An 11,655-nucleotide genomic window follows, 5' to 3' on the forward strand; every position below is an offset into this window, starting at 1 on the left:
TCCTGCTACCTCATTGCAAGTCTTTTATTAAAAGTCTTTCTATAAACTCTCGTAAGATGTGTATTAGTGTCTAAGGCACCCTTCTAGACGTTTCCACTTCGGAACACTGTGGAGAAGGCCCATGCCTGTCCCCAGTTCTCATCCTGCCTGCGGTCTTCTCTCCAGACCTCAGCGCAGAGGCACAGCTGTGCTTGTGTGACCATTTTCCCACGGCTGGTGTCCCCAGACTGATTCAGCAGGCTTCTGAGGACAGTGCTGTCATTCCTGTAGTTCTCTAAGATAAAATGACAGTGAGTCTTCTCTGTAATTACCCAGAAGTGACAGAAGTTTTCTGATTTTTAGGTAACTGAGTTTTAATAGTATTTTAGTTTTTTAAACAGCAAAAACTTTATAAGGAAAAAAGCAAAAATAAGGGGAATGAACAGCCAGCAGTTGCTTTCAGCTCTGCTAGGGACATGTGTTGCAGAGCGTTCCTGTGTCCTTTCCAGATGTTTCTTCCAGCAGTGAACTGACCGCACCCCTGCTGGGTGCTGGCAGAGGTGCCCTCAGGGTAGCAGCTGACCTCAGTCAGCAGCAGTCCCGCTGGGTCCTGATTTCCCCAAGCAGACCAGATCCCACACAGAGGGTTTGCTCATAGGCCGGCTTTGGTGCCCACTGACGTGTCCAGAACTGCGCTATCTGAGCGAGGTCAAGGCCACGTGTGTGACCTGAATGCCCAAGAATCATGGGGAAATCTCGTAAGTGAATAACTGTTAACTCTGGTTTGGGTTTTATCTGTGTTTTGTTTTGGTTTGTTTTTGGCCAGCTCATCAGAGTCGTAACAAGCTCCATTAAAGTGCAAGGGATCCTGTCCTATGCCTGCGTCATACTCTTCTATTTTGGGTAAGGTCAGCTATTCTTGTGTATGTTTTAATGTTAGAGTACACATATAGGATATAATGGAACTTACTAACACCTAAATCATACTTCACCCACTCTGTGACCTTTAGGTCTTATTTACTTTAAACCCTCTTTTTACATTGTTTGGTTTTGTTTTTGCCTAAGGTTTCATTTTTCTGGGTGCTTACTCCTGTGAAAAGAAGCCACTGTAGTCAGACGTTCTTCTGCCTAAAGCCGCCTTGGACCTTCCGGCGTGTGCCGTGTTAATCGTGGGGGCGCGGTAGGCCCACGGCAGGCTAAGCTTCCCCTTCACACCTGTGAGTCTTGAGTGGCTTCTGTTCTCGCTGGGGGAGACAAGCAGGAAGTTAGTAACTAAAACACCTAAGATAGTCACAAAGATGAGAAGAAAGCAACATACCAGCATTAGTTTCCTCCAGAAATACACCAATGACAGAGCACTTCAGCCTGGCTTTGAGTTATTTGACTGTAGAAGCCTGGGAAGCCTGATCTCTCTGTGGCTCCTGTGGGGTGCGTGGCAGTTAGAGAGAGGATTGAGCCGGGAGAGGACTCAGATGCATGCTCTTCAGAGGGAGGCAAGCGGGGAGCCAGTGGCCGTGGGTTCCCTCAGAGCCGGGCCCTGGGGCTCCATGTCGGAGTGTTTTCTGTCCCCCTGGTGCCTGTACACCACTGGCTCGTGGCAGATGCTCAGAACGCTGCATGTCAAAGCAGCCAGGGAACAGTTCCTTCTCACTGCCTGCGCTCCAGTTCTGTGTGTGCCAAGCTGGGAATGTGCCTCCCGGCCCTGCAGCACTGCCTGCCTTGGCCCTTGGAGCCACGTCCAGGCCATGTGGACAGCAGTGATGCCCCCAGCAAGGTATAACACTGATCCGGGTGCAGAGCCTGCCCTTTCCCACTCAAGTAGATGCTCAGTCCTTTTGCTGTTGTTAATAATACCGTGTCACATGGGTAAGTTATTAAGAAAGCTTCGATTTTGGCACATGGTCCTGTTCTGTAATGAGGCAGCCACTTCCAATTACGCCTTCTCGCGGGCAGAGTCCAGGCCTCCCAAGGCAAGGTGGGAGTGAATGCCAGACCCCACAGCTAAGCTTTCACGGCAGGCCACTGTGGAGGTCACCCACTTTCATTTCTAATGGGAGTTCAATTTCAGTGTGGCTCTTGACGGGGGCAAACCATTTTCCAACCGTGGTGCTGTATCATATTGTCTGTTTCATTGTTTTGACATTAAAAGTCATGAGACACTCACATTCTGGTGCATGTTCCTACACCACTGCTTGGAGTCCCTTGCAGTGTACTGTATGTGTCATGTGAAACTACTGTAATTGCTCCTGTCTTGGCTTACTAAGCTAATTGTTACAGCATTTTTATATATAACCGAACCGAAAGTGACACGTATATAGAGCTGCCTGGAAGCCTCTGTTTAGTTAGCGCCTGAGCACAATTCACCCAGCAGGTGGTTCTGGTTGAATTACTGACCCCTCCTACTCACCTCTCACCTCCAGTCTTAGCCCTTCTCCACCTGCCTGGTCCATCCTGACCAGGCTGCTGATCTGTCTCTCCGCATCCTGATTATTCTGACTCCATGTCTCTGAGTAATTCCCAAATTATTCTCTCTGCTTCACAAACTTTCTCAAAGCCACCTTCTCCTTGTGGACTTTTATTCAGTAATCCCACCGGCATCCAAACTCTGCTTCTCCCACCATGCCCAGCCGCTCCCCTACTCATTGTGGCCCACAGGAGAGGGACGCTGGCCTGGCCACCCTGCGTCCACCCAGTCCTCTGGCACTGCTGGGGCCCAAGGGTCAGTCAGAAGCCAGAGGAGGGCTCTGGCCTGGTGTCACAGACATTCTAGGGACCAAATAGACATCAGCTGGGAAAGCAACGCATTCTCAAGGGATAGCTGACCATAAGTGTTGAAAAGAAAACATGGTAACTGAGGAAAGGAGGCCTGAGCTGTCGCCTGCCTGATCGGCTGGGTAGGATGAACACCTGCCTGCCCGCCTGCCTGGGAAGCACGTGGCTGGTGGAGGGGATGCCAGACCCAGACCTGATGGGAGCTATGGGGTGCAGGAGGGGATGGCACAGGGCCCACAGGCCACCGCCCACCTCTTCCACATGTTCCCACTGGCACAGAGCCTCCTTGTGTATCATTTAAAGCCTACTGTTTTATATTCAGAGCATGAGCAAGATGCCAGTGACAGCTTTTTCCTCCAGAATTTTTTGTCAGATTTATATCTTGTGCATTAAAACATTAAATATCTTTTAATCCAAAAATTCTACTTCTATAAGTACAGATGTCTAGCAATTTATCTTAATTAAGGAAATGCAGATTTGACATAAATTTTCTTAATCAGAAACTTAATAGAAGCAAAATACTTGAAATCTGAAGAAGTAGGGCCTTTGGGGTTTTGCTGACCCATAAAGTTAAACATTCTTTCTTTTTTTATTCTTTTTATGGCACAGGTAATTAAGTCCACAGCCTTCAGATTGGCTTGTATTCCCAGACGTTTCATTTTGAGACGGGATCTGAGTCCTTAAATTGCCCAGGTTGGGCTCCATCTTGAGATCCTCCTGCCTCAGCCTCCTGGAGGGCTAGGATTTCAGGCATGTACCACCATGCCCAGTCTGAATTAAACATTTTTAAGCCTACTTATAATAATGTCTATCAGGGCTGAGGATTTAGCTCAGTGGCATAAGTGCCTGCTTATTTTTTTATCCTCGGTACCAAAAAAATAATAATAATGTCTGTCACTAAAAACCTTTAACTGACATGGAAAGACGCACCCTTACTGTATGAGGGCGTAACTGACACCAGCATAGTGGAACACTGAACAGATGTGCCGCACATTTCCTGGCTGAGCACTGATTTGAGCACCTTGCTCGGCTCCCCTGGGTGAGGAGCTTGTCCAGGTCCCACAGGACCCACCGAGACCCTTGACCCCAGCAGGTGCCCTGTCCCCACAGGTGCTCCCTCCTCCTGCCTGTGACTGACCGACTGCTCTATATGTACCGAGTGTGTGTTGTGTAATAAGAAAGTAAACATTAAGTAATTAAATACCAGGACAACTCCTAAATGTTTAGGAGTTTCTTGTGAGAGCTGAGGAATTTGTCAGAAGTTTTTCCTCTGGATAAAAAAACCCGGGAAGCACAGGCTTTGTGTGAGGAGCCTGTGCCCCTCAGTCTAGGCCCCCCAACTCCTGGGCTGCCCCATTCTCCCACGCCGCATGCCTGTCGTTGGCCAGAGAGGCACCTGCGAACCCCAGCAGTGCCTGTTTCTGTGTTTCTGGTTGTAGGTTGATCTCCCTGAAAATACTTAACAGCATTGTGCTGTTGGGGAAATCGTGCCAATATGTGAAGGAAGCCAAGATGGAAGAAAAGCTGTTTAATCCTCCCCCAACCAGCACTCCAGGCAAATCATCCAGCAAATCGCAGAGCAAATGTAAATCCTCACAAGGTACGTCGGGTTCTTTCCAGTGTTTCCCTGAACCATTTTCAAGTTAATCATCTGAACACTTCCTGATAAAACTTAGCTTTCAGTCAACACTTCTCAGTGCTTCGAAGCCTTGGTTCCCTTCACTTGCCATGTGGGGATTTTAGTGGTTGCATTTTAGTTGTCATCATGGATGCACAGAACACAGTGCAGGAATTTTCACAGTTGTTCCTTTGTTGTTCAGATGGGTATGGAGCGCTGGTTACATGCCAGGAGCAAGGGAAAGGGCAGGGGCCCTGAACGTCTAGAGCGGGGACAGGCAAGCGCCCATCCTGCCAGCAGGGCGAGGCTGTACAGCGTGGCAGGGTCAGGGAGGGGCGGCCTGCTGAGACGGTGGCACTGAGCAGCGCTGCGTGTTGTCCTGGAGGACAGCGAAGTCCAAGGGCTAGGATGTCGGCACCCTGGCCACGGGGGCTGGAGCAGGGTGAGGGGCCACAGAGAGCTGCAGGTTACCCAGGGGCCTGCAGGCCGTCCTGAAAATGTTGGCCTTGATGCCGCCATGATGGGCACAGGGCTTGGAACCCAGGAGCAGCACGGTGTCCTTCTGGAGCCCTGTGGAAGGTGGCAGGGACCTGCAGATCTGCCTGATGCAGCAGCCAGAAGTGGTGCAGCAAGGAGGCCAGGCTGGATTCTGGGTAGATCTGAAGATCAGGTCACAGGGTCTGCTGATGATCGGGGGTGAGAGGAAGAGAGAAGTGAAGGATGATTCCAGGGCTTCTGCGTGAATGGGATGAAGGAGGAACTGGGGTTCTGACAAACTCGTCACTCGTGGATGCACAGAACGCAGGATGACAGTGTCAACAAAGGATGACAGTTCTCCTTTCACTTAGGGATTTGTTTGGAAAACTCCTCGACATGGTTTATTTGTATGTCTGGAGCTGCCATGTGCTGGGTCACAGAGGGGCTGTGTGCCAGGTCACATGAGTGATGGCTTAGGGCCTCCTTTCCCCTGGGGAGATGATACAGTAGGCATCGCAGTGGTCACGAGGAAAGGACCTTGCCTCAGCTACATCCAAAGGTGAGAAGCAGACAGGTTACTCATGGTGCCTAAGAAGTGCAGGGAGCTCACGGCTCAGTGCAGAGTGTAACTTGGATAGATCAAAGGAGACGAGCTGGACCCGAGCTTCCAGGGAAACAAGGCCATACTCACCACATGTGCTTGACCCGAAGCTAAAGTAGAGTGACGTAGAAAGCTGCAGACAGTTTGCTCGTTATGAGGCGCATGTAAGTGCAGTCCAGGGAGTGGAGCTGGCACGTTTTCGTTGACCAGCGGATCTGCGGCTGTGCTCTTACTCACAAAGACAGCACTCAGTGCCAGTCTCACTTTCAGGAGTCGGTCAGGGCTAAAACCTTGAAGCATGTGCTGCAGGACGAGGACCAGGACTCCTGTGACAGGGAGTATGCCTAGGACAAGTGGTTGGGAGGGGCATCTTGCAGGTCAGGAGACCACAGGCTGGAGACTACTTGGGAGGATGGTGAGGTGAGGCAGGGCGGGGTATGCTCAGGATAGTGTCAGGTTCATCACATTCCAAAACACAGGAGACAGCGGGGTCCCGGAGAGATAGGCGTGATTGTCGCCCCTCAGTGGCAGTAGTTTCAGCAGCAGGCATACATGGCAGAACTCATCCTAAATGGATGCAGCATGCGACACTGCACTCTCAGCTTGAAAAGCCATGCTTCAAAGGACTAAATGTACAGTTAGAGATCGGTTAGTCCGGGCCGGCTGAAGTGTCCAAAGGCTGGGCTGCTGGATTCCTGTGGCCTGAAACAAACGCTGGGCAGTTAGTTAGGTTGGTTGTTTTTCCCTCTGATTGGGAAACTCCAGAAGTAGGCATAAGACTCAGCCTTGCTACAGCTACTGGGAAGGAGGTGGGAAGCACTAGAGCGTGTTCAGCACTGACCTGAAGTCCTGAGTAGGGAGCTGGTGTTTCAGACCTGGCCGCAGCCACAGGAGAGTGTGGTTGCATGGGACAGTGCTATGCTAGAGGACTCGCGGACTTTTCAGGATTGGATGCCGGTGTTGTCTGTGTGATCCACCATACCCCTCTGTAAAATCCTGAGTGAGCCAACAGTGAAGCCAGGCTGCTTGCAGTTGGCTATTGGATTATTTAAGAGGGAAGATGATGACACTTCTTTTGGTACAGCTGAAGAAGGAGCACTGATGCGCTCTTGCACTTGCTAAGCTGAGGGGGTCATCTGCTAACTCAGTGCATCTGCTTTTCCGCAGGCCTTTCCACAGAAGAAAACCTGTCTGCTTCAGTCACCAGCCAGCCTGTTCTTCAGAAGGAAAATGTCACACCATTACTTGTGACCAGCAATTCTGATCAATTTCTGACGACTCCAGATGGTGATGAAAAGGACATAACACAGGACAGCTCCGAATTAAAACACAGATCCTCAAAGAAAGATTTGCTAGAGATAGACAGGTTCACAATCTGTGGAAACCGGATTGACTGACGCCTGTGGCTTGTATGCTGAGGCTGCTGGACCCTGGGCAGCACATGTTGCCGCCTGGACAGACAGGTGCCGGGATGGCACTTAAATATTTATTTAAAAACTTAAATTATTAATGGCAAGCAAATCTTAGTCTGTTTCTTCCAGTGATGTGGTCTGGCTGAAGGTCAGATCACAGAGCACCGGTGACCTCAGCCTTGACTCTGGGAAGCCGGCGGCGACTGGTGGAGTGGGCCAGGCGGCGGCAGTGGCTGGAGCTCTTTGCCACCTCAGCCTGGGCTTCAAGGGAGCGACGAGCTTGCCCAAGGCCTCTTCAATGTGTGGAGCTACCTGGGAAACTGTGAAGCTTCTACCGTGAAACACCTTCCACTCACGCTGTTTTCACAAGCATTTTCCAGCCTTCACCTGCCAAAGCATCAAAAAATTAAACATAAGTCAAGATAAGTGTCCTCACCACCAGAATATCCTAAAGATACATCTGAATCAAAATAAAAGGCTACCTTAAACGGGACATAATGAATAACAGCATTTCATAGAAATAATTTTTAAAAGCCCTATGCCAGTTCATTTATTTAAAACAAAAAAAAAAATTTAAAGTTATTCACCGCTGAGAAAATACTTCATTATTTTTCAGTTTACTTTCTAAAGCAAAATGTGAGTTGAGTAATATATAATTGCAGTGAGTAAGATAGGAATTTTAGTACAGAAAGGCATTTTATAACTGAAAAAACAACAGTGCTAACTTTAAGGTATGGTTAACTGGATTTGCTTTAAAATTAATTCTTCATTGATTGTTGACAGCTAAAGGATTGGGTGCTCATAGGCTGAGAAATTGTGAGTGTAAGAAATTCAAAACTGTCAACTTTAACTGGATTTTGAAAGTAAGTTTTAAATACTCCAGATGGATTGAGCAACATCCTCTGGCTGGGGCTTACGCTGTGCAGTGCCTTCCTCCTCCCCGGGATGTCGGCGGGCCCCTGTCCCACAGACCGGTGTCCCGTGTGGGGAGGGAGCAGCAGCAGACGTACACCAGGCAGGGCCTCATATGGAAGCCAGCCCCCGTGTTCGGGGTCCGCAGACGCGTGTCCAGCGGGGGCACTAGAGTGTGGATGACCGGAGCAGCAGCCGCAAGGTGCTTCCAGGTTTCCTTTGTGATCAGGGTTCCGTTTCTGCTTTGGCACTACTTCACGGCTTGCATCGCAGGACAAGTTATTTCTGCCCCATTTTGTCCTGAGAATTCTTCCTGCATTTCTATAAAAATTGTTACCGCTCTGGCTTTAGAACTGTCCAGATGGTGGTACTGTTGGCTTTGGTGTTTGGAGGCTGCAGTCCAGCCTCACACAGCAGGTTCAGGCTCCTCTGTGCAGAAGGCCAGTGTTCAGTGTCGTCAGATTCCTGGGAAAGTATACCAAGCTTTCATGCTTTGGCTTGTTCCTTGGAAATACAAAAGTGAATGTTAGCATTTTGCACCCATTAAAGAAATTTAAAGATTGATGTCAAAGAGATTGTACAGAAATGCCTTGTGAAACCAGGAAATATGTTTAAGTTGAAACATAAGATTTGAATTGTTTCATATACATTTCATTGGACTCCCCCCTCATTTTAAGTCTACTTTTTTTTTTTTTTTCATCTCCTTTTCACCAGCAAAAGGAACAGTGTTCATTGTGAATAGGAATAGTTTGGAGAGGGGTTTGCTAGATACAGCCCTGCTCAGAGCAAGAACATGGTTCGGGTATCTCTTTCGGTTCCGCTTGAATTACCTTGTTACTGGGCTGTTGTTTTCAGGAGACTTTGATTTCCTTCGCAGATGCTGTCCGGAGTATGGGATGATACTCACTTCTTCTGTCATAACGGCATTCAGTACTAATTTTATAAGTGCATCTTGTGTGAAACTCAATAAATTCAATTTTGTAATCTTTTTTAAAAAGGTCACTAAGTTTATTTTGGTTCACTGTTGTTTGGGGTGGCATGGATTTCCTACACCATAGTAAGAATTTATTTTGAATGTACAAATGATGGAACAGTCTTATTTTCAGTTATTCTCCGGTTCTAAATGGTGGCAAAACATTCACTTTTTTCCCTTAGCCTAGTCCTTTGTCATAGATTTTCAGCCCTTGGAAGCTTTTGCAAGTGTTCATGTGCCACGTAATACACTTTTCACATCTGGGAGCTGAGTTCAAAACAGTGCTGCGGTGTTGATTTTTTAAAAGGACCTAATTAAGTAAGGCACAGCATAGGTCAGACAGACTCTTTTGATTCCCGGGGAATCAAAGCAGAAATGCCAAATGTCATTCGTGGGTTTGTCCAGACTTCCTGGGCCTTGGGTCAGCGTTGAGACCAGAGGCTCATTCTCCATCAGCATGAAAGCTACTGCAGTTAGCTCTCAGAATCTATCCCGCTGCTTCTCTTAACTCACAGAGGGGGAGAGGAGCGCACGGTGTAATTTTAAATCGCACTGTTTTGGTATGTTTGGATTTCACGTGTTTATTTTTCCCACAAAGATTGGTTAACTGCGGGGAGTGGGAGATTGCCCTGCCTTCTGGGGACGGCTGAAGCAGCGAGCCCATGAACTCTTAGGGTCACAGGGTGTCGTGCAAACACATGATCTCTCAGGTTTCCTCAGATCTATTAATGCAGCACTGACATTTTTATGTAAAATTGATTTTTTTCCTTGTTTGGCTGAAGTAAGATTCTGTAGCCATTTTACAGTGTTTCTATAAAGTAGAAAGAAACAAGAAAATACTTTTCCAATAACAGCTCCTAGTTGTACACTAGAATTCTGTTCTGGACAGTAAGCATAGGGTCGTAGCTGGCCACACAGCCACCCGGCGGAGACCTGTGTTCAGATCCCAGGCCCTCTCCATTGCATCCAGCCAAGTGCTGAGTCCTCATCTGGAAGGTAGAAGCAGAGGGGTGCATGCTATTTTCAGGCCAGGACTCTCGAGACAGGGCCCCTTTCACCTTCTCAGTCCTTCTGACTGGCTGGAAACCAGCCCTGTACAGTTAAATGCACAGCACCCTCAGGTGACAGGCAGGCAGCAGAAGGCGGCTGGTCCCTGAATGCCTATGAGCAGATTTGCTGGTGCGCTTAGAACAGCTTGGACTGCACTGAGAGGGAAATCAGTGTGGGAAATGCCTTTGGTGCTAAACCACAGACGTTGGGGGTCTGTGTACACCAGGCAGTCAGAAATGGTCTATTTGGAAACCTTCATATAAAGCAGTGCCAGGCTCCTGGAAATACTCCCTTTTGCTTGCTCCCATTTACTATTTATTGTTCATTGAGGAAAAGATAAGGACCCTTGTGGCAGTTGAGGTTGGATTCCCAGCACCCATGAGCTGAGCATTAAGCTTTCTCAGAAGTAGCCAAGCCTGATGTATTCAAAACATCTAACAAACGGTCACACCAGGTCAGAGCCAGGAGTCTAGCCTGGCCTGGTCAAAGCTCAGCCACCTCTAGGCACCTGCGTGCCACAGAACTGAGACACGAGTCTACACCCATCCAGCCCTTCTTCAGCCCTGACACTGCCAAATAGAGAAGAACCACTTTGTCTAATTTTGTTTCTTATTAGTTGGTCATAATAATGAGCACTTCTCAAATCTGGCAGTCTTTTGATATAATTCCCAGAGTCATGCTAGCCCCTGCCGGTGGGCCCTTCAGGGGAGATGGAAGGAACACACCTCTGAGCCCCATTCCCAGCAGCCATGTACTGGATAGGGCCTTCACATCCAGGGGAACAAACAGATAGGAAGAAGCTACGGGCAAGATGAAGCAAGTCGTGAATGTTCACATGCTACCCATCTGTTTTAGTCATCTTCCCATCACTGTAACCCTTGAAATGCTCAACTTATTGAAAGGCTGCACGTGCAGTGCCCTACGCCCGAAATCCCAGTCACTCAGGAGGCTAAGACTGGAGGATCATAAGTTGGAGGTCAGACTGGGCAACTTAGGAAGACCTTATCTCCAAAAAAAGGTCTAGGAATATAGCTCAGTCTTAAGAGTTTGCCTAGCATGTGCAAAAAGGGAAAAGAAGAAAAAGGAAGAGAGAGGAAACGGGGAGAAAGAAGACGGAGTGGAAACCCATAGTCTGTGACCTAAAAACCTCCCACAAAGCCTACCTCCTTAACGATTTTCCCAGTACAGCCATGTTGGGGACCAAGCCTTTACTTTGTCCTTCAGGGAAACCTTTGAGATCCAAATGATAGCGCTATCTTTACTTGAAAAAATACAACAGGAAAAAAGAGGCCCTCCCCTTGTGATATAGTGGATATAAATAAGTTCATTTCTCTTTGAAATACCAGTTATGACCTAGGTCCTAAGATGGTGAAATTTTAGCATTGAAACAGCTCTAATGAGACATCCAACTCTTCCAAAGCAAGCTTCATTCGCCCCACACCCCTAATCAGTGAGCCCTCAAGCCTTGTCTTAAAATATGAGCTCTGGTATTAATAGTAATGTTTAAACCAGTACTTGCCGAATACCCACCTCAATTCATCACTCAAGACCCATTTTAATTCATTACCTCATTTAATTTCCACAGTACCCCTGCAAAGTCCCATTTATAGAGGAGCTCTTAACAAACTGGGAGCAACACGGCCAAGATTTCAACCCTGGCCCATCTGATCACAGAGCCTGTCCTTGGTTACTATGTGACCTACAGACCTCAGGACAGTCATAAACGTGAGCTGCCACCCATACACACAAAATTTCTTAAATCATTTTCTAACAAAAACCTGTAGAGTTAACAGATTTTCCATTCTGTCTGCCCACCCTTCAGTTCACATTTTCCAGATGCTCATCTGATTCTAATTCACCA

General features: G+C 47.9%; 1 protein-coding gene across 1 annotated transcript in view; it reads left to right on the forward strand.

Moving 5' to 3' along the window:
- Positions 1 to 8,768, forward strand: part of Tapt1 (transmembrane anterior posterior transformation 1) — a 59,537-nt gene extending 50,769 nt beyond the window's left edge. The window contains exons 12-14 of the mRNA XM_063230129.1: positions 806 to 882; positions 4,191 to 4,351; positions 6,615 to 8,768. Coding sequence (XP_063086199.1) covers positions 806 to 882; positions 4,191 to 4,351; positions 6,615 to 6,844 — 468 coding nt within the window. The 3' untranslated portion in view covers positions 6,845 to 8,768. The remainder of the gene's footprint in view (positions 1 to 805; positions 883 to 4,190; positions 4,352 to 6,614) is intronic.
- Positions 8,769 to 11,655: the final 2,887 nt, after the last annotated feature.

Source organism: Cavia porcellus, unplaced genomic scaffold (assembly GCF_034190915.1).
Source record: "Cavia porcellus strain 051 isolate PalLab524CR breed Dunkin Hartley unplaced genomic scaffold, mCavPor4.1 scaffold_18, whole genome shotgun sequence".
Taxonomy (NCBI): Eukaryota; Metazoa; Chordata; class Mammalia; order Rodentia; family Caviidae; genus Cavia; species Cavia porcellus.